At 48.1% G+C, this 21,823-nt stretch overlaps 1 protein-coding gene across 2 annotated transcripts in view; it reads right to left on the bottom strand.

Moving 5' to 3' along the window:
- The window catches only part of SFXN5 (sideroflexin 5), a 120,224-nt gene that overhangs the window by 25,592 nt on the left and 72,809 nt on the right, over positions 1 to 21,823 (bottom strand). For both annotated transcript variants that reach the window (XM_061993721.1, XM_061993722.1), the window contains exons 10-12: positions 19,635 to 19,750; positions 16,793 to 16,878; positions 6,229 to 6,346 (exon numbers count right to left, since the gene is read on the bottom strand). In XM_061993721.1, the coding sequence (XP_061849705.1) occupies positions 6,229 to 6,346; positions 16,793 to 16,878; positions 19,635 to 19,750 (320 nt within the window). The remainder of the gene's footprint in view (positions 1 to 6,228; positions 6,347 to 16,792; positions 16,879 to 19,634; positions 19,751 to 21,823) is intronic.

Genomic DNA, 21,823 nt, shown 5'->3' with positions numbered 1-21,823 from the left:
TTCTTTATCAGCACCATCCAGCACATTGGGCACAGGATGAGGCAAGCTCAGGGTGGGTTTGCAGCACCCTGGAAGTTCCTCTGGGATGCTGAGAAAAACCCCAAATGATCTGGATGAGCAAAGGACCAAAGGGTGGAAAAAGCAGTGGAGCAACCCCAGAGTTATTTCTTCTGCTTGTTACACTGAATTGAGGTGAAGGATGGTGCTTAGCAAGGTTTGTGTCTGGTATTCTTAAATGAGGGTGGACTTGTTCCTGCTCTGGAAAGGGTCACTCAGTTGTCCTCCAAGCTCTGACAGGAACAAGCTCATCCTTGCCAAAGAACACCAGACACAAACCTTGCTAAGCACCATCCTTCATCTGAAAGCCTGAAACGGGCCTCACCACATTTCCAAACACCATAGTTTTTCTCTCTAGCCCTCCTTGAGCCACATCAGTATTCAACCCCTCAATTGTTCCTGTTCAAGCAAAAAGTTTCACAGATGTTAAAGAGACTCACAGAGATCACCTCTGCATTTCAAGTTCATGTGGAAAACGAAGATACTCTTTCTGATGTCAACAGCTGCTTTGCCAGGAGAGAAAATGGATCAGTACATAGGAGAGGAACCTCAAATGAACCTCTCAGTGCTTCAGAAGTCAACAAGCATCACCTGTGTTTCAGCATGAAACCAAACCTTTGGGGCACAGCTTGAATCTTCTGCAGTCTTTTGGAGACACACATCACTGAGCTTCCAGCCTCCTGCCAGTCCAGAAGGACCCTGTGCCACCTCTTCTCTAAGAGGGGTTCCTCCCATGACCAAACTCCATCCCAAGGGTAGACTTTGGCCAGCACCCTCAGGTTACCACGCTCCCAGGAAACCATCCCTCAGTCCCAGAAGCAGTGAAATACCACAGAACTTCCCACTTCTCAAACGTTTTCCCCTCTGGCAGCTGACAAATCCTTTCCTTTGCTTCTCATCCAAGTTGGACAAAATTACTGCAGAGAATCCCTCCTGCTCCCCTCCCCCTGTGCAATGCAATCCCAAAGGAGAAATGGTTTCATGGGGACCCCCTGCTGTCTTGCATCTGATTTCCCTCCTAAGTATGGTATGGGGAAGCGTCTCGAGGGCTATGGCTGTGACCTCCATACAGCTCTTTTGTCAAGTGCCATTTCATTAAAAAATCAGCCTTTTAACTGTGGACACATTTCAACCTCACCAAATCTGCTAATTATTGACAGTTGGTGAAGAGGAGATTTCACTTGTTCCTCCTGTTAAACTGCATCTAATTAGTAATTACTGGTTCACTGTCATCTTTACTGCAATAATCCCACTGCACATTGGCTCATTAACCTTTTGCTTTTCTAAAGCAGCCTGCCAACAAGATGAAGGCTAAAACAGATTGGAAAACAATAGCTCAGCCTTGGATTTTAGGCTGTTTATTCCCCTTGTCCTGGAGATCCAAAAGGAAGACTATTTTTAAGGAAAGGCTTTCAGCTGAAATCAGCCTAATTCCGGAAGGTGCCTTGTTTTGCCCTAACCAACAACCAAGGCCCTTGAAACTTAAACCCAAGCAGAGGCCCTGTGAGTATTACAGCTCCTGGAAGGGTTTCTCTGCCATCAATCAGCTCTTCCTTCAGCTCACCTGGGTTTACCCCTTCTTTATCAGCACCATCCAGCACATTGGGCACAGGATGAGGCAAGTTTGGAGCGGGTTTGCAACACCTTGGAAGTTCAACAGCATCCTCTGGGATGCTGAGAAAAACCCCAAATGATCTGGATGAGCAAAGGACCAAAGGGTGGAAAAAGCAGTGGAGCAACCCCAGAGTTATTTCTTCTGCTTGCTACACTGAATTTCATTTGCACAAGTCCCATTTTTCAGTTTGGAACTGTCACAGCTGTTTCTATTGGCAGTGCATAGCTGAGTAGGAGTTGTCAGTGGGGATGCTGTAGGATAGGCGGTTAGAGAAGAGATTCCCCGGGGGGCATGGGAGGCAGTTGGAGGTTGTGGGCTAAATGCATTAACTAGATGTTTCTCCTAAACTTAACAGCAGTGGATTACTTGATGCATATTGATGCACTTAGGTAGCAGAGTTAACACTTCATTGGTATGAAAAGTGTCTCTCTCAGCATCTTGAAGCATGCTGAGCCACAAGGACCCGTGTCTTCTGAGGTCTGGTTCTTACAAGGTGATCTCCCAAAACCATAACACCTAGAAACAAGCTGGAGCACCGGTGCAGGTATCAAAGTGGATCCCATCTGTTCAACATCTATGAAGGTATAAGGTCTTAGCTAGACTAAATATCAACCCAAGAGAGGATTTGGATGCACTATCCTTCCCAGCACATGAAGGGTTTTTGGCTCCAGAACATTCATTTAATAGAATCATAGAATGGTAGGGGTTGGAAGGGACCTTTAGAGGTCATCTAGTCCAACCTCCATTTACCTGATATTGGTAATATGCAAGCAGAACTGACTTATGATTTATGTTATTTCAAACCAAGTATAACTCTGAAGCAGCTACAGCTGATGGGATAAGGTGGCTGTATTTACCTAGCACGTTTGTTAAATCTATTGCAAAGCTTCAAGTCTGCTTGAAAACTAATTGTGAGTTTGAGCCCCTTTAGAAGAGTGGATCAAAGGCAGCAGGTCAAGCTCCCATGCTAATACAAGCACTTAATAACACATCAGCTTCTGTGTTTGCTCTCTGACTAAAGAAAAAAGACTGTGAATGTGTGATTAAGGGCAGAATTTGGCTCATTTACAATTCCTGAAAGGGTTGCTGCCCAGATGATAATCATATTTTTGGAACAGAACATGCCTATTGCATCTTGTTGTTGGTAATTTACTCCCTGGGTAGTGCCCATTACAACAGCAGCATCTCAGTCCTGTTACATTCAGTGCTGCAGTTGTGAGAACAGGCAGATATAGACATGCACATACACACATGCACATACACACAGAGGTCAATGTTCAAGCTCTCAAAGTCATTACAACCCCATTATTTACCAACTATTCCAAAAAACTATTAACTTGGTTATGTGACAAGTCCACAGGCCCCTGGTGAGTGACTGAGGAGTCTTTGACAGGACATTCAGCTTTCCCATCCAGGACTGTGGAGAAACGGCTCTGGAGAGATTGTTTCAGACAAATCACTTGCTCTGTTCCCTTGAGCATCCCCACAGTCACAGTCAGCACCAGGGAGATCTTTCAGAATGGGAGGAAAGCCCTTCAGATCCACACTCACACACAGTTGTTAAGGAGTTGGTGTCCAGCTGGGGGTTGGTCTCTGCTCCTGAGCTATAGGACAAAAGGGAACAGCTTCAAGTTGCACCAGAGAGGTTTAGATTGGAGACTGGGAACAATTTCTTCCCCTAAGGGCTGTCCAGTCCTATCCCAGGCTGCCCAGGTGGAGTCCCCATCCCTGGAGGGGTCCCAAAGCCATGGAGCTGTGCCTGAGGCCCATGGGTCAGTGGTGGCTGTGGCAGTGCTGGGGAATGGCTGGACTCCACGAGCTCAAAGGGCTTTTCCAACCTCAACCATTCTGTGATTCTATGATAAGGAATGCAAACCTAACTGGAAGACTGATCTGACCAGGCTCCTATGGAGAATCTGATTCCTCAGTGTCAACAGATGTGAGGTCCAGCTGTGTGCTTGGAGTTAACTCCAGTTGAGCATAGCTGAGATCCAAGTAGGTAATGAGCTCTACCACCAGCTGTAATGGTTCCTTTCCATTGACACGGAGCGTGGGCAGGGAGCACGTCATTCTGTTTGATCTACTAATCAGCACTGATTCATGTTTACACTGCAGATAACATTTCATCTGCTTTTAGAAGGTCATTTGCAAGTGATGCTGTATGGTTTCAGCAGTGCCTGATGCCTGCAATTCCAATATCCTTTGAAGGAAGCCAGACCCTCGTTTTCCTTATGGGCTAGAATTCAGTCAGCTGTTAGTATCAACACAATTTTTCATGCTGTAATATCAGATAGCAGCCATTATCAATCATCCATCACCCATAAAGCTAAAACACAAAAGGCAAAAAGACCTTGTGAGCTTCATTTGCAGATAAACTAAGGCAATGAATCATTCTTTATGCAGAGTCCAAAGTTTTTCACCTGGAATGCCTCAGATTCTGGTACCAAAACTTTAGGTTCCCCTGCCTTCAGCAGGTATTTACTGTTCCAGAGAGGCTCATGCTAAGCAATGCTTACAGAAAACACTGGAAATGGGGGAAATGCTGTATTTCAGACCACAATTGCACAGTGAGTTTGCTGACTGTGTTGCAAGAATGGTTTGGTTTGGTCAATTAAACATGTGTGTTGTCAATGAGAAAGGAGAAAACACACAGTGGCCAATGCTTAAGGCTTGAGATGACACGAGTCTGGGAAAGCAGCAAGTGACTAAGAGCCCAGGTCAGTGGTACAGAGATTTGTGGACCACATGGTGATCTGTGGAGAAGAAGCCAACGTGCATCACACTATGGGGAAACACAACAGTGCCTCTGGGCACAAAGGGAGTATGTAGCTATGGCATGGGGCATTGCTGAAGGGGAATGGTGGCAATGCCACCTTTGCAGTAAAGGAGGTTGGTGGTACCTCCTCTGGTCTTGCTTCCCTGATTATTTTGGAAGGAGACCTCCCAGAAAGGGCCATAGCAACCTTATGGTGGGTCCTTTCCATGGAAATAAGAGCAAAAGGGATGCCCTATGTCCAAGTCTCCTCCCACCAGAAACTTTGGACATCCTCTGGGCATGTTCCTTGAATGGGTGCAAGACCTGGAAACACTCCTCAGTCCTTCATTAGCAGAACCTCTCAGCAGAGCTTGAGATCACAGATGGACAAGGAGCTAAGGTGGAGCTCATGCCAAAATGATTAAACAGCCTCTGTGGATGTATGAATTCTAGCAGAAGCAGGCAAATCACATTGCTCCTGTGACTGGTACTTGTGCAACTTCTTACTGGAATGCTGTGTCTGGTTCTTATGGAAGGGCTCCAAAAAGGATGTTGACTAATTAGAAAAAGTTTAAGGAAGAGCCATATGAATCATTAAAGCTTCAGAAAACACATCTTTTAGCAAGAGACTCCAAGATTGAGCTATATTCAGTTTCTTAAAGAGAAGATTAAGGGACAGTTTTATCTCAGGCTGTAAACAGCTAGAAGGACAACACAAAATCTGTAGCACGTTTTTCAGTCTAGCAGACAAGTGTACAACAAGATTCCCTGGCTAGAAGTCGTGGAGAAACTCATCCAGACCACAATGAAAAGAGTTACCCAGGAGAGATTCTGTCACTGGTTTCTGATGAACTCTTCTAGCTGACAGAAGAACAACTCCAGCAAAGTGCTTTGCTCTGTTTGATAAGAGGTTTCTTCACTTTCTAACAGTGACCCTCCCTGTAAATGTACAAATTGGCAATCTGCAAATCTATAAGCTCCAAACACAGGAAGGTCAAAATCAACAACTTACATATAAATACACCACAGCAATTTGTTCAACTAAGTTAATGAGTGACTTCATTTGTCACCGTGCCCACTTCCTCGGTAGTTTTCCTCTGTTCACCTCTAGGCTGTGTCTTGCCAGAGCCAGATGAGGCGAAGAAAAGGCAGAAACCCTCTAAGAAACTCTAGGAAAGTCCATCCAAAGCTCTGGGAAAGAATATCCTCATCGGACATACATCCCAGACTCTTTACTTGATGGACAAAGACTTGCTCACACCATGAAAAGCTGAACTGTGTTCTCCCCAGTGCAGCTGAGCTCTGACTAAGCCCAGATAAGACAGGACAAACCCAGGTGGAGTCTCAGAACATAAGTCATCAGTCAGAAACACCAACATCCCTTGAGTTGTTATCAGACCAGACCTGAGCTGGGTATCACTAAAGAGGCACAAAATACCTACTGTGTTAGCTGAGACAGAACATTATCCTCACATGTTTCAAAAACCTGCCTTCTTCCAGGCTGGTTGTCCCCCTGATCCCTGGTGTTTTGATTATTCTCCACCTGGGAAAGGTCTGGAGCAGAGCATCCCTTTGGGAGAATAACAGAGGCAATGGAAGGGAGGAGGATCATACATGCAATGGAGGCATCACACACAACCATCCCTTGCCTGAAAAAGGCACATTTGCTATGTGGAAGAAAGGTTCCAAAAATGGGGGAGGTCCCATAGGAATGAGACAATTATCCAGGGAGGCAAAACAAGCAGTGGCATTGGTAAGGCCCTCTGAGATATCCCACTGCAGTGACCAGACAGGTACTGACCTCAGACATCTGCGGGAAGAGACTGATGGCCAAGGGGAGAGCCAGGCCAAAGGCAGCGAGGCACACAAGGCTTTGGACTGGGACAATCATCCGGGGACGAGACCTCAGGAGTGATGTTCTGGAAAGAAAAGGCTTTGTTAGACTATTTCACAGACCAGCTGAGTGTATGCCATCATCAGAATGGACACTGGTGTTCAGCCAAACCCACTGGTCTCCCTCTCCCTACCTGATCTAGCTTCCTCCTTAGCAGGTTGTCAATAAGTTCACCCACAAAAGATCCCAAGCCCTGCAGGTTGTGCTTTTGCATCTGCTGGGGTTACACAGCCCACACCAACCTAAGTGCTCACCTCTAAATTAAACCAGGATCACTCCACACACGCTTCCCCCATTTCAAACCACCTCCCACTGAAGCAAACAGCACAGGAGGCGATCTGGCCCCACACAGGTGTCACCTGCATTAAGGCTTTGGAGACTCTGTTGAGTGAGCAGAAGGAAACTGGGTCCTGGAAAAATATTGTGAAGTTTGTCAGTGCCCATCAGCAGTGGCACTGACAGAGGCAAAAGACTTCCTAGTCAGGTAATAAAGCAGCAAACTTGACAACACCTTAATTTGTTAAAAGTCAAACATCTGCAGAGTGGGTGATAAGGATGCTTTAGCACTTGCTGTCCCCAGGGGATATTTATGAAGTCAAGGCTTGTTAAGAGCAAACACTTTAAGATACCTGCAAGGTCAGGTTCTGATAATGACCCATTAAGTGACCCTTCTGATGCAATTAACACCAAATGGCAGGGACAGCATTTAGCTAGTAGGAAGTGTCATTTTAAGTATATTCCAGGATGTGGGACTTCAGACAGTTTACAAACTCTTAAGAGGAAAAACCTAATTATTGAGGGGTTTGTTCTGGAGCTATTTACACCAAAAGGACCTCCCCCTGTCGTTCAACCTCCCCTGTCATCCCATCAATCTGAAACAACTGGGAATATGAGATAGTAACTCAGCAGTGAGTTTTGTTGGGAGTATTCAGTGGGCATTAGCAGAGCAGAGAGAAAGTAGATTCACTGCTGGGCCATCAGCTATGGCATTAGTCCCAGTATGTGTCTCTGCCCATCCTGCTCTTGAGGATGCCAATGCCTCTCAGTGTCCCGCCATCACAGGCAGAACTGCTCTCCACTGGGGTGGAACAGAGGAGCTCTCTTTTGGCTGAGAAACCATCTTGTTCAACATCTTCATCAACCACCTGGATGAGGGCACAGAGGGACCCTCAGCAAGTTCCCTGCTGGCACCAAACTGGGAGCACTGGCTGATTGCCCAGAGGCTGAGCTGCCATTCAGCGGGATCTCGACCGGCTGCAGAGTTGGGCACAGAGGAACCTGCTGAGGTTCAACAAGGACAAAGGCAGAGTCCTGCAGCTGGGGAGGAACAACCCCCTGCACCAGCACAGGCTGGGGAGCTCCTGGAGAGCAGCTCCAGGAGAGGGACCTGGCAGTGCTGGGGGAGAATCAACTGCCCATGAGCAGCAACGTGGGCTCGTGGGCAAGAAGCCAATGGCAGCCTGGGGGCATTGAGGAGAGTGTGGGCAGCAGGGCCAGGGAGGTTGTGCTGCCCCTCTGCTCTGCCAGAGCTGCTGAGGCCTCATCTGGAGTCCTGTGTCCAGTACTGGGCTCCCCAGCTCCAGAGGGACAGGGAAGTGCTGGAGAGAGGCCAGTGCAGGGCCACCAAGATGCTGAGGGGACTGGAGCATCTTCCTGCTGAGGAAAGGCTGTGGGACCTGGGGCTGTTCAGGCTGGAGAAGAGGAGACTGAGGGGGGAGCTCATTAACATTTATAAATATCAAAAGGGTGGGTGGGAGGTTGGGGCAGCACCTATTTCTATGGTATCTAGCAACAGGACAAGGGGTGATGGGATGAAGCTGCAACACAAACAGTTCCATTGAAACATAAGGGAAAACCATTTCAGTGTTTCAGTGAGGGAGCCCTGGCACAGGCTGCCCAGGGAGGGTGTGGAGGCTCCTTCCTTGGAGTTCTTCAAGACTCACCTGGACACGTTCCTGTGTGACCTGATCTAGGTGACCCTGCTTCTGCAGGGGGGTTGGACTGGATGAGCTCTAAAGGTCCCTTCCAACCCCACCATTCTGTGATTCTGTGATTCCTACACACCATTCACAAGGTGCCCTCCCCACGCCAAGCCACACCAGGACACACCTCTAGCCTGCTCTGGCACACATCTCCCTGTGCAGCCTGTGCCTGCAGCCAGTGCAAGATAACAGATTACCTCAGCCTCCATCTACTCCACATTTACTGCAGGCTACAAACACGCACCTGATGAATTATAACGGAGCAGCTGATGTGTGGGAACTTGTTACCCTGCTGTAACGTTGTCTGTGTGTCTGAACATTCAGACTCTTCGCCCCTTGCTAGCAGTGCTTGCTGAAAGCTGTCTTCATCTTGAGAAGGTTTGGGGGAAGTGGGGAAGGAAAACAAGATCCAGAGCCTCAACTCCTCAAATATCTCAGCTCCTCACTAATAAGCTATCGAGACAGAGTTGATCCTATCAATTTGTGCTGTGAAAGCCAAGCTTCTGTTCTCCAATATTTAGCTGCTTCGCTTTGCACAGAGCACGATCTAACCTGAAAGCTTCCTGCAGAAACACAGGGAATTTTTTTGTCTGAGTCAGGAAAGCAGGTTACCTGGCTCCACACTCTGCAACAAACACAACATTCAAGAATTGCCATCGCTGAGCTGTGATAACTAGTCCCTGGGATGCAGAGGGGCAACTCCTGCAACCCATTTATTCTCCTCTTTAAGCTGTTGTGATCCGTGAGAGCCCTCGCTGAGAAAATTCTGTGGCCAGCCTCCTTCAAGCCTCCCTGGAGTACAGTTTAGAACCAAGACATCATTGCTTATACCACCCCTGACATCTTAATTTGGAAGCTGCACCCCCTTTAATTACTGCCCTGTTGGGGACTTTATAATCACCCAAGTAAAAACTCAACCAATTTAAAATGATCCCTGGTACAGCCCCCAGGTGTGATTTCCAGGAGTGCTTCAGACTCAGGCCAGTTCAAATTACAACAGCTAACCTCCTAATTAAGAAGAGTTATGGCTTGATTTAAAAAGCAGAGGGGACTAATTAACACATGTAGTGTAATGTCTTAATTGGGATTCGGATTCTAAAATCCGTGTGGTTCAGAATAAATGACTCACAATTAGTGGAGAGGTCCCACTTCTCTCCCATCCCTAAGATCTCTGCTCTCCACACAGATCTCACAGGAACATGAAACATTGCATCTTGTGAGCTGTCAAATGCAATCAAAACCCCTCTTTTCACCCATTAGCCCCCCCATGATTACAACCATTAGATGTTTCCAAAGGGTTTCATTGCAGAGTATTACAGCAGATTAAAAACCAAATAGTATTAATATCCATTTGGTGAAGAGGGAATCAGTTTACAGCAGTGTCCTGTGTGCTCTGCCAAAAGGTTTCATCAGGGAATTGGAGGCCTGGGCCTTTAGATCCCCCCTGACAGCCCAACTTTGCCATCAGCCTCTATGGAAGGAGATTGTTACATTTACAAGAGCAAATACCATCTTGCAGTAATTCTGCAGAAGTGCTTGAAGCTGTTTTCCTGTGAGATGAGGGGTTTTACAGACTGTCACAACGTGCACAGGCCAGGACTGGCCAGGCTCTGGTGACTTCAACCTTGGTGTTAAGATCAGACAACATGGAATGGAAAAATTTGCACTGAGAGAAATGGGAAATCACATGGAAACCTGGAGGAACATAATAATAGAGTGAGAGAACCCCAGAATGGTTTGGGTTGGGAAGGACCTTCAAGCTCATCTGGTTCTAACCCCCTGCCATGGGCAGGGACACCTTCCACCAGCCCAGGCTGCTCCCAGCCCCATCCAACCTGCCCTTGGGCACTGTCAGGGCTGGGGCAGCCACAGCCTCTCTGGGCAGCCTGTGCCAGGGCCTCAGCACCCTCACAGGGAACAACTTCTTCCTGACATCTCATCTCAGTCTCCCCTGTGTCAGTCTTTCTCCATCACCCCTTGTCCTGTCACTCCTTGGACAAAGTCCCGCTCCAGCTTTCTCGTGGCCCCTTTAGGGACTGGAGGCTGCTCCAAGGTCTCCCCAGAGCCTTCTCTTCTCCAGCTGAACACCCCCAGCTCTCAGCCTGTCTCCACAGCAGAGGGGCTCCAGCCCTCTGATCATCTCTGTTACCTCCTCTGGACTCACTCCAACAGCTCCATGTCCTTTTGCTGCTGGTGCCCAGAGCTGGAGGCAGCACTGCAGGAGGGTCTCACCAGAGAGGAGCAGAGGGGGACAATCCCTTGCCTTGCCCCACTGCCCTTGCTGCTGGTGGGACACAGTTGTCACTCTGAGCTGCAAGCACACAGTGCTGCCTCACGTTGAGCTTCTTGTCAACCAACACCCCCAAGTCCTTTTCCTCAGCGTTGCATTCTCAACCCATTCTCCACCCAGCCTGTATGTTTCATTGTTCCCAATTTTAGAAGCCAAGTTTTTTGGCAGCAAGGGGCTGCCTTGCCAGTAGAAGTGATCCATGTTTATACACTGACCTTTGGATGGCAAAGAACATGCCTCTCTGCAATACTTCCCTCCTCCTCTCCCTTCTTTCCCTCTCCTTTTTCTGAGCAGATTCGTTGCTTCACTCCTTTCTCTGCAACTTCCCTTCACAAGATTCCCCTAGCAGGTATTCAAAAGGCAGTGACACTCTGGGGAGCTTCTGGCTGATTGTCCCTGGGTAGCACCTCTGAGAACTGATACACCTACCCCAGCTCAGAGCCCGGGGATCACATTCCGACGGGCAGGAGCGTGCGTGTGCGGATGTAACACACACACACACGTGCGTGCTCGTACAGACAGTGCATCTGCTCCGCAGAGACACTGTGTTGTGGCTCTTGTAAATACACCTTCATTCAACTTTCATCACATTGTTCATTAGTGGTTTGAATTTTGCATAATTTGGCAGCTGCCTCTGGCGTTTCTCGAGAGGTGCTGTAATTTATTCCATATGGAAGTCAGGCGCTGTACTAAAAAGGAGTTATCAGGTTCAGTGAACCAGAGCTGTATTTGTCTAGGAGGAGGTGTCAGATGCTAAACTAAACATGACAGGAGTTAACCAAAGTCTCCCAGCTGACAGATTCTGTGGGGTTTCGGGAGTGTTTGGTGTAAACAGGTTCAAAGCTAATACATACGTGGCAAGACACTGAGGCTGGGTAAGGAAAGCGCCTGAGGCTGAAGTTCTGGGTATCCTGAGGCATCTCAGGCTCCTCTGAGCCCAGGGAGCCTGGAGTTCAAACACCCCTCTGATGTGCAAACAAACTTGGGGTGGCTTTCCTACCCCAGACCCCTTTCTGCTGAGCACCTCCCAGAGCCACACAGAATCATAGAATGGTAGGGCTTGGAAGGGACCTTTAGAGATCATCTAGTCCAACCCCATATCTCTGCTTCACAGGGCCCAGCAGGCCTCTCTGCTATCTACAGAGGGTGCTTCTGAGCTTTTCTCACCCATTTTTGGGGTCATTTTGACAATGTTGAGTTCTTCTAGCAACCAGTAGCTCTGTTTGCTGTCCTGTCCAGCCAAGCCACAGCTGCCCTCACCAAGGAGCACGTTGGCTGTAGCCCCAGTGCCCCCTCCAGAGGACACAGCAGATGCAAACAGAATGAGGTTGGGGGATTTTTTTGGTGCTTGATTGACATAATTAAAGGAGCAGTTTCAATGTTTACTCTGGAAACAGCCACAGCAGTTTAAGGTGTCACTGCTGTCAGCTGTTTAGTTTAAACAAACTTCAGTGATGGTTTCAGCTGGACAGGGAGACCTTGCACCTCAGGAAACGTTCTGCACACGCTGCCAGAGGACAGTATCTCCAGCAAAAGGCCATGACCACGAGGTCCAGGAGGGTCTCCTACCTCACACACATTTCTGCAGTGAAAAATCTGGTTTAAGCTGAAGAAAAACTCCCTTCCAGTATCACACCAGCACATGCTCAGCACTGGCTGTCCATCAAGAGAATCCCCTTTTGGGTTAAAGTGACCTAGCTCAGCCAAAGCAGCTCTGTAATGTTGATCCACCTTAGGGAGTGTCCTAATTTTAGGAGCTTTACAGGAAAACAGCCCAGAGAACTGCTGCAGGAGGATGCTGACATTCTGTGGCACTGGTGTGTCACAGATGAAAGAGTAGAAATGCTCCTCTTTTATGGCCATGACTACTCTGCACCCAGCTTATCTCTCAGCTTGTGCCCACTGCCAACAGTTTCAGCTTTCTCTCTGCTCCATAAACACTGCCCAGTCATCTCTAGGGTCTTCTCTTCTCTAGCCTGACATACACGAGCTGTTGGAGCCCATCCTCAGACCTTCTGCTGTGCTTCAGACCCTCTGAGGTTGCTTGTACTGTGAGGCAGAGACGAGGCTTTAAGATAGGTGGTCCTGCTCTGGCAGGGGATGATGTTTCAAGGTCCCTTCCAACCCTTAAGATTCTGTGCTTCTGAGGTAAGGAGATAAGAAGAGCTTCCATTTTTCAGTCTCCACTGTCAGCTATGAACTCAAGGTGTCCACATCAGCTCTGAGCTTGTCCACACCACATGAAGCAAGTACCATTGGACTTGGGCTCTCCCACTACAGAGCTCAGCCTACAGAGGAGCTTGAAGCTGCATTTAAACACAGACCTGAACAGTTCACACACAGACCTTCTCTGTGATGGGCTTCAGCTCTGCAAGGAGTCAGGAGCTGGACACAGAGTACTCTTGGATGGTGGCTGGGTGCAACCTGCCCCATTTCCCACATTTCATCAGAACCACCAGCCAAAATGATTCACAGAAACACCTGATTAAAGGCAACAGTCTGCAGGATGACAAGTCCAACTCCATGCAGTGGTTCTCCTTGTCCCCACATGACATGGAGGTGCTAATGAAGCTCTAGAGTCAGCTACATCCCCGAGACGAGTTGCCTTCGTCTCACCAGTATTTTTCCCCCTCTCTTAACGTTGCCAACACAGATATTATTTATAAAACTTCCATGAGAATACATCTGCACAAAAGAACTGACACTGTGTTCCCCACATGGCATATGCAGCCTCCAAATAAACATCGATCCTATATGTTATCTGCTTCAAGAGAGCGTCCAAGCAGCAGGAAATGCATGAAACATGGGGAAAGAATGGGAGCTCAGCAGTGGGAGGTAACATGGAATCGCTTGGAGAGCAGAGAAGGCGGCCCTGGGAGTTAAAATACACAGCAGGCAAAGAGATGAGAGGAGCCAAGAGAGCTGAAAAAAAAATGGCACAAGAGACGAGAGAGGCAGCTGGGGGAGTTAAAACATGCAGATGGAGAGATGGCTGAGAGAGAGGAAAGACCTGGATCCAAGTGGAAAGACGGCGACCGGGAACTGGCCACTTAAAATAAACTTCTCCAATCCCAGAGAGGAAAAAGGAAGGAGGGAGTTTTCCATGGAGGTGAAAAGAGCTGCTGGGAGCACGTTGTGTGAGCTCCCAAGGTGGTGCAACTCCCACCCCACCGCAGCACCGGCACCCACTTCCAGCCAGAGGGAGAATCGCTCTCCTCCTTCGCCGCAGCCCCGAATGCAAACGGCTTCGGAGAGGATGCAGATTGCCACTCCCAACTCCACATCTCCAGCCTCCAAATAATGAGCCATCACTCTCTCATCCTTCTCGTGGTGAGAGGCTGCAAGGCTTCCCATAAATAAATTGATAATGCATGCCTCGGTACGACTCCCATTAAAAACGCCCCAGTCTCACTGAAATCGGCCACACTGAGGAAGCTCAACTTGCCATCAAATGCTCCACAGTGCTTGGGGGGTTTTTCTTTTGTTCTTCAAAATGAGGTTTCACCTCTGAGGTGTGTCCTTCAGTGAGTCCACACCTGAATCCCTCAGCTGTGGAAAGGATGCTCTCCACATCGGGGGGATGCTCCCGTCCCGCAGCGATACCACCGCCTCCAGTCGTGTGGTCAAACTGCTCCCCACTCTCCATCCCTGCTGTTTCTCACTCCCAGGCTTCCAGGAATCCAAAGACATTTGATGGAAAATGAAACAACAGGCACTAAGCTCTAAGTACAGTTGAGGCAAAAGCGGTACCCAGATATTTCTGTCTCCTCAGAGCTTCATTTGGGGGTGGTGGGAAGGACAGTCATCCCTCATCAACCCGGATGAAGTTCCTCCCTTAGATAAAATGATGACTTTTTGAAGACAATCTCCTGCAAGTGCACTTTTACTTGAGAGAGAAAATCAGTTTTGCCAGGTCTTTACCACATGCAATCACTGCAAAACCTTACTAAATGCAACCAAGCCAAACCAACCCGTTTTGCTGGGTCTGTATTAAATGCACCGGTGCATTCAGTAAAACTCTCACATGATGCTCCCAAGTACGGAGCAAATTTTGCTGCTAGTCTCACTTAAGCTTGTGTAGCAAAACCTATGAAGCTCCTCAGTTGTTATCTGTTGGAGACAGTGATTTAGAGACCAGTTTTCAACAAACTTGGAGTGTTTGCACAGGAAACCCTTTGGGGTTTTTTTTTTACCTGTTCATGTTGATAACCAGAACAGCAAAGATGCTCTGAATTCCAGCAAGAAAACAGTTTGTCCTCTGGATGAGCTAATCACCAGTGTGTGGTTCCTCTGGAAGCAGTGGCTGTGTTAAGGCAGCACTGAGACACGCAGCTACTTGGGTGCAAAGCCTCAACACGACAAGGAAGGAGAAAAGCAACAACTCTGGAGTAAGAACATCACAAATCGGTGGCATTTCCCAAGCGTCTGGCGTGTGGACAGATGAAAGCAGAAGTCCTCTCATCTGACAGCAGCAAAGCAGCTTTGATGGGATTATAAAGGCTGAGTTGGAAGCAGGGAAGCTGCCAAGATGCTGGGGTACAAAGAGAAGTGACAATCTCACACGCACAACTTGGAGGAAGCCTTGAGTAAGGGGCTCCAGAGTAAGATGATGGTCACTGCTGAGCACCTCTCCTGCAGGTAGATCGTGGACTTGAATGGGTGCCACGGGGTCCTGAGGCAGGGAAGAGGCTGCAGAGCTTTTGTTAGGGAGGAGCACGAAGAGAAAATCAAACCCCTGGATTGAAAATCAAATGATTTGACAAAATTAGGGGGACTAAAATTCACCCCGTGGCCTTGTGTGGCTCTGCAGCCAAAGAGTGTTTGCAGAAAGGGTTCCCAAGACTGTGCCCTGTCACAGGGAACCACCACAAGAAAAAACAGAAAAGAATGTATTTTGGCCCAAAAAAAAGGGTTGAAAAAAAACCCTCCTTATTTTCCAGTTCACAAGACAGATTTTATTGTCTTGTTTCTCCTCAGACTCAGCCCATGGGAGGGATCAAACTTGGTGAGAGCCTCTAGGTGCTGGGGGGTTATCAGCCTAGATCTCTGGGTTTAAATTCAGATGTTAAAAATCAGTCTCCACATTTACAGAAGCAGCCTGGACCCTCTTCCCTTAAAGAGAGCAAATTGCCCAGGGGTGTTTCTACAAGGGTAAACAAGGCCAACCAAAGCTATGGGTCAATCCCTAATTGTACTAATTGCTATTTGCTTTGTCAGCAGAGTGCTTTAGAGCAGCCATTATCAACAGATTTGTTTAAAGAGTGCTTCCAGCTTGGCTGTCTGGACAAAGGTAGCAAAACCCTTTAGCACCTTCATCTTTCAATGCACTATTCAGTCTCCAGAGGTCAGCAAAATGAACCCCCCACCCCAGGGATCATTCACACCGAATGAGCTGCTGATGGGGGCCCTAAAGAGGCACCCAACAGCTCCAAACAGGCTCACAGCACCTCTGCCTTGGAAAACAAGGTGGGAGAATGGCCAATGGACGGGGCACTTTGGTTTGGTTTTGGGTTTTTTTGCTGTTAAGAGACAAGAGGACATGAAATCACACCCCTGCCCACTCTCCTAGCACTGATGCTCCACAGAGACCTCTGCCAGGAGAGATTTTGGCTTCAAACAGTGATGGAAAGCAAATCTCTGCAGAAGAGACGGAGGATCTATTCTTCTGGGGAAGCCCAAGCCACTGGGTGTTATTGAAAGGACGTACAAGTGAGTTTAAACAGGGTATAAGCAAGCCAAACAGTGGCCAAAGTGGTCTGGATGTAGGTCAGCAAGCCCCTACAGTCCTGATGGCTGGCTGAACAGGAGCCAAGGCTTTGGTCTGACCTCACATTGTAGCTCTAATGTTTACTAAGTGGAGGACTGAAAACTTCAGGACATTTTCCTCTACTGAATCCAGTGTTTTGGCTTACACTGACCCTCCAGAATCACAGAACCTTCTGGGTTGGAAGGCACCTCGAAAGATCACCCAGCCCAACCCCAAGAGGGTTGTTCAAACTGCTGGGGTCTCAGCAAGATGATTTAAAATGACCACAACCAATGTAAGACTTCAGCAGCCTGTGATGTGCAAATCTGAGTAAGCAAAAAGAAGACTCTGATGGACCAGTGCTAAGATATATCAGTGAATAACACCCACTGAGGATCTTTTCTCCCTTCCCCTTGCAAACTCCTCCCTCTGTTTATATCACCCAACACTTACTTTTCCAGTATGGACATAATAATTGGAGGTAGAACCAGTATAGGCATTGGCAGGACCACTCTAGTCAGGGCTGTTTCTAGCAGTGCCTGCAAAAGGGAAGAAAACAAACAAATCAACTCAAGACATTTAAAACAACTCTCAGGATGTACCTGGGCACAGAAATGGCTTGGCTGGCCCTTCTTCTGCTGAGTATGTGGATGAGTGTATCAACACACACTCTCAGCCTTGCAATCAGCTCTTTGTGCACAACTTATCTTTGCTCTGTTGCTACAGATGATGAGCTGGAGCCCACGTTTGGTCACAAATCCAGTGGAGTAAACAGAGACACCTAACAGCTTCCCTCATTTCACTTTATATCACCAAAAGGGCTCCAACATCCCATCCTATTCCCCTGCAAACACATTAGTGCTGCTTGGAGGAAGAAAGAGAAGCAAAACATTTGCCTGGAAGGTGCTGTAAGGTGAAATATCTCTGCAGGGGCTGAGCAGCAGCTTCAGCCCTTCCTGCCTCAACCCAGCTTCAGTTTCAGCTACGTGCTGGGGGGTTGCAGCACCTTAGTGCCTGCTCCAAGACTTCTTTCTGGGTTTTAACCTCTGGTGGTTTATTGCAACACATCCTAAGGGGGCTGTCTCACACATCTCCTCTCCCAGGAGATGCCCAGCTGCAGAGCTATGGTTGTCCCTCCACTGCTGCCTTCACCCTGGCAAGATTCACCAGGAAGCAGCAAACAGGACAGCATGACACAGAAATCCTCCCAGACGAGACCTGGAGATCATGGATGCTCTAACAAGCACCCACTAACCACCAGTGTGTCTTCAGGTACCTCTTCCACCTTCTCCCACCTTTGCCAGCACCCACTTGGGATGCCTCAAGAGTTGTGACCACGTGTGGGGCTTCAGCAGAGCTAGGCAGAGGATACTAGAGATTCTGGATGGAAATGCTGAAACTTCTGCCTATGGCCAGGTTTGGGAGCACTTGATCCTTCCAAACAGGAGAAGGTCTCAGTGTGGCACTGATGCATCACACTAAGGACCTGCCACATTGTACATGACAAAGCCCAGCAGTAAGCTACTAAGAAGCATTGGGACCAAGTGGCTGCTGAGCAGAAGTCCTCAGAAGTCCCAAATTTGATGTTTAAACTCCACCTAAATCAGAGTTACAGTACCATCACTCTTGATATTTATGTTGTCTTCCCTCCCCTCAACCATTAGGAGGGAGAGGGGAAGTTGGGTCCTGAAGCCAGTTAATGCAAGTGAGGAAAACTGGCTCAAATAAGTATCTCTGAGCCCTTCAACAGATTGTTTTAATCTCCCTGTTAAACAACAATATGGAGAGATATTAGAGATCTCCCATTTCTTGCTGAGGACTGTAAATCTGTACATTAATTGCTGTCTATGAAGTGCCTTAAGAGCCTTGGACAGAAGGAGTGAGAGAAATGCCAAGCATTATATTATTAACTTCTCTGCCTGGGCGTGTGCTTTGGTACATGCTTTACATTTCAGATGAAAGCCCACTTGGAAACAACATGCCTCAGACAATCAGATGATGCTCAGAAGACAAAACTCTGTTAGAAGGGAAGAAAAAGGAATAATTGCAGGCAGATGGCAGAGTAGAAGGTTTACAGGGGAATGCAAACCAGGTTGTACTGGGTATGGGTGGCAAAGGTTTTGGTAGTGAGAGAAAGTGTTAGAAACTTTCCCTGTGTCCAACAGAGCCAAAGCCAGATGGCTCCAAGATGGACCAAGGCCAAGGCCATCAGCAACTGGGGCAGCACCTCTGGGATAATGTATTTAAGGGGAAAAAGAAAACTGCATTACTGGGCTGAAGAGAGAATATGTGAGAGAAACATCTCTGCAGACCTTTAAAGTGAGTACAGGAGGAGAGGAGGTGCCCATCCCTGGTGCAGAGGTTCCCTTGCAGTTGGAAGGGACTTCAAAAGCTCACCCAGTGCAACCCCCCTGCCAGAGCAGCACCACCTAGAGCAGGGCACACAGGGACTCATCCAGCTGGGTTGGAATGTCTGCAGAGAAGGAGCCTCCACAGCCCATCTGGGCAGACCCTGCCAGTGCTCCCTCACCTCACAGGGAAGAAATATCTTCTCTCCCCTGTCCAGCTGAGGGAAAGGGAGTAGCTTTGGTGGATGTCAGGGTCAACACAGGTTTTAAGACAAGGGTAAAAACATCTGGCTACCCTCACAAAGCTTTGGTTGGCAATTGTTAATGCAGCTTTGGCATTGGCAAGGGTTAGAAAGCCACTCAGCTCAAAACCAAAGTGTTCCTCAGTTAGAAGAAGGTGTAAACAACCTTTGCTTCCTATTCATCAGGGATCACTTCCATGCTCCCACAAAGAAATCCTAAGGCTGTGAATGTACCAGAGCAGTAGAGGATCCTCCTGCTGCCAGCCTCTGCCTTTCCAAACCATCCAGGTGAATCACAGAATCACAGAGTGGTGGGGTTGGAAGGGACCTTTAATCATCGAGTCCAACCCCCCTGCCAAAGCAGATCCACCTAGATCAGGTCACACAGGGACGTGTCCAGGTGGGTTTGGAAACCTCCCAGGAAGGAGCCTCCACACCCTCCCTGGGCAGCCTGAGCCAGGGCTCTGTGTTGGGCCACCGAAATGACCCGTGTGACACGAGCCCGAGGCCACGCAGCTGCCCACGTGGGTATGGCACAGGCACACAGCTCAGCCACCGCCTCCCACCTGCATGCTGAGCAAAGCTCATCTATTTCTCCCTCCTGCAAGCCACTGGTGGTGATGGCTGTGAGACGTGTTGAGCCTGAGGGTCAGCTCAGCTGTGTGTGAGAGCCCAGCCCAGGAACACCCCAGGTGCATCACGTACGTGTTTTGCAGCAATCCTGGAAGAGCCGACGATGTTGCCGTTATTGTCCAAGACATCAATTCCTTCCTCCAGCTCCGTGTGCCTCATCAGGACAACGTTGCAGATATTGGCACTAGCTGAGGATGAGAAAATCACGCTGATTAGCGACGCAAGCCTGGTCAGTACCACATGGCAGGCTTCTGTTCGCTCTGACAGCCCTTCAGCTTCGCTTGCCTCAAGCTGCCAAAAAGTTTGCTGCAAGTCAAGGAGCCACCCTGATACCAAGAGAAAGATGTGATGCTTAAGAGGAGCTTAACAACCAAGAGCATTGCCTTTTTACTCACAAAGGAAGTATTCTGCTGCAATCAGAAACATATTGATGCAGAGAGCTCCCAGATGTTGCTGTTCCCACACGCTCCCACCCTCCTTACTGATCCTTCACCTGACATTTAGATCCACCAGATCAAAGCAGGTCCTTGCACCGGGCTGCCAGTTGGTCTTGGCCATCCAGGCAGTGCTGATTGACAGCTGCCTCTTCTGATTTTAACCCCCCACCTTCCTAAACAGCAGCCTTCTTGAAGAAGGGCTTTCTGCAGGTGTGATGGAAACACATTTCGCTGAGACGTGAAGGACAGCTTAGATCTCTGCTCTTAAGAGGACAGAATGGATGTTTTTAAATCAAATAAGACAAGGCTGGGTTGCTTTCATGGGCACATACCCCATTGGTGAGGATCCTCCTGCCCCTATTGCACGTGTTTTAGGGGGAAAACAGCTCTGTGGGCTTCTTTTCTACAGTTAGAGCCCCGTTTCTTTGCTTTAACTATATTTTTCTGAACTACAACACGAAGCAGCAGCGCTTTGGCCAGCTCTGGTTCCCAGCTGACATTTCCCAGGTCTCAGCCTTGCACTCATGGCAGAGGTGGGGGCAGGTCTGGGGCTCTTTCTGACACCCCCCCCCACACTTTTCCCAGCTTGTGGCTTTTGTAGCCTCCCCAAGGTGACCCCAAGGAATGTGTTAGAGTCAGGGCTGAGGAAGATCCTTCCCAGGCACAAGCTCAGGCATTTCTCAGGTTAACTTTTTTTCCCCCAAAGAAAAGCTGTGAATCCCTCTTTAAGTTTCAGTCTCATAAAGTGGCATTTTGCAGCACACACACACACCCTCCCCACACACACACCCCATTTTGTTGCAAACTTTCCAACCAGAACTCATCCAAACCCACTGTTGCTGCAAGTACCACTGCTTCCAAAAATGTGCTTCTGTGCTGCTTGATGGGTTAATATTCGCTAATTAATCTCAACTCATGTCATATAACAAATGTCTTAATTTTTTTTGAGGGTGGTGGGTGGGTGAGCCCTATACAAATGCAGCTTCTCTGCAATCAAGGATGATTTGTGGTGACAAACGCTCCTTACACTCGAGAAGGAGAGGAGCACACACACACACACACGCACACTCTGTCTCTCTAATATTCAAACTACTGGACCACTCTCCCCATCTATCAAAATATCTGTGTTACCAACCCTTCAGCTCCTTAATCCAAGACAAAAAAGAAAGCAGGCACTTCATTTAAAGCAAGTTTAGCCTCCTTCTTTTTGATTTCTTCCTCTTTTTTAGCACTCACGTGCCACATCTTTCTAGCTATCAGTCAAGGCTGAACGTATCAAAACACTCCAACATGCTCTGGGATGCACCAGCACAAAGCTCTTGCAAGACTCATCATGGGGTGTCCAGACCTGAGGTTTCCACCACAGCTATCTGCTCCTCCAACTCTATGCATCCTGTTAAAGAGTTTCATTAATCAGGTCCCAGGTTCAACACCTGATTCCAACCTGTTAGTCTGGGACAAGCACCTCCCCTAGCTGCTCCTGCTCTGCTTTCTGAGACAGCACAAAATGCTGCTCATTATGGGTAAATCTGGGGTTGGTGGACATCTCAGATACAGGGAGGGAATGACAAATAAATAAGTCTATGTGTAGACAACTTGCTTTTAAGAATTTGGAAAGGAATTGTGATAAGCTGGCCTGGAAACTAGTTTAGTGAAAACACTCAGTGACATACTGCAAACTGGGTTCAGATACAAAAGCAACCTGCTACCCTACCTCTGTATATCTCCTTTCTACACCAGGGTGCTTTCCACACACCAAACACATCCCTCTGCACCACCTAATAAATACATTGAATGACTTTAACCTCAATCACCAAAAAAACA

This window comes from Colius striatus, chromosome 3 (assembly GCF_028858725.1).
Source record: "Colius striatus isolate bColStr4 chromosome 3, bColStr4.1.hap1, whole genome shotgun sequence".
NCBI classification, from domain to species: Eukaryota; Metazoa; Chordata; class Aves; order Coliiformes; family Coliidae; genus Colius; species Colius striatus.
Note: the sequence above shows the minus strand (reverse complement) of the source record. Positions and strands in the feature narration are given on the sequence as shown.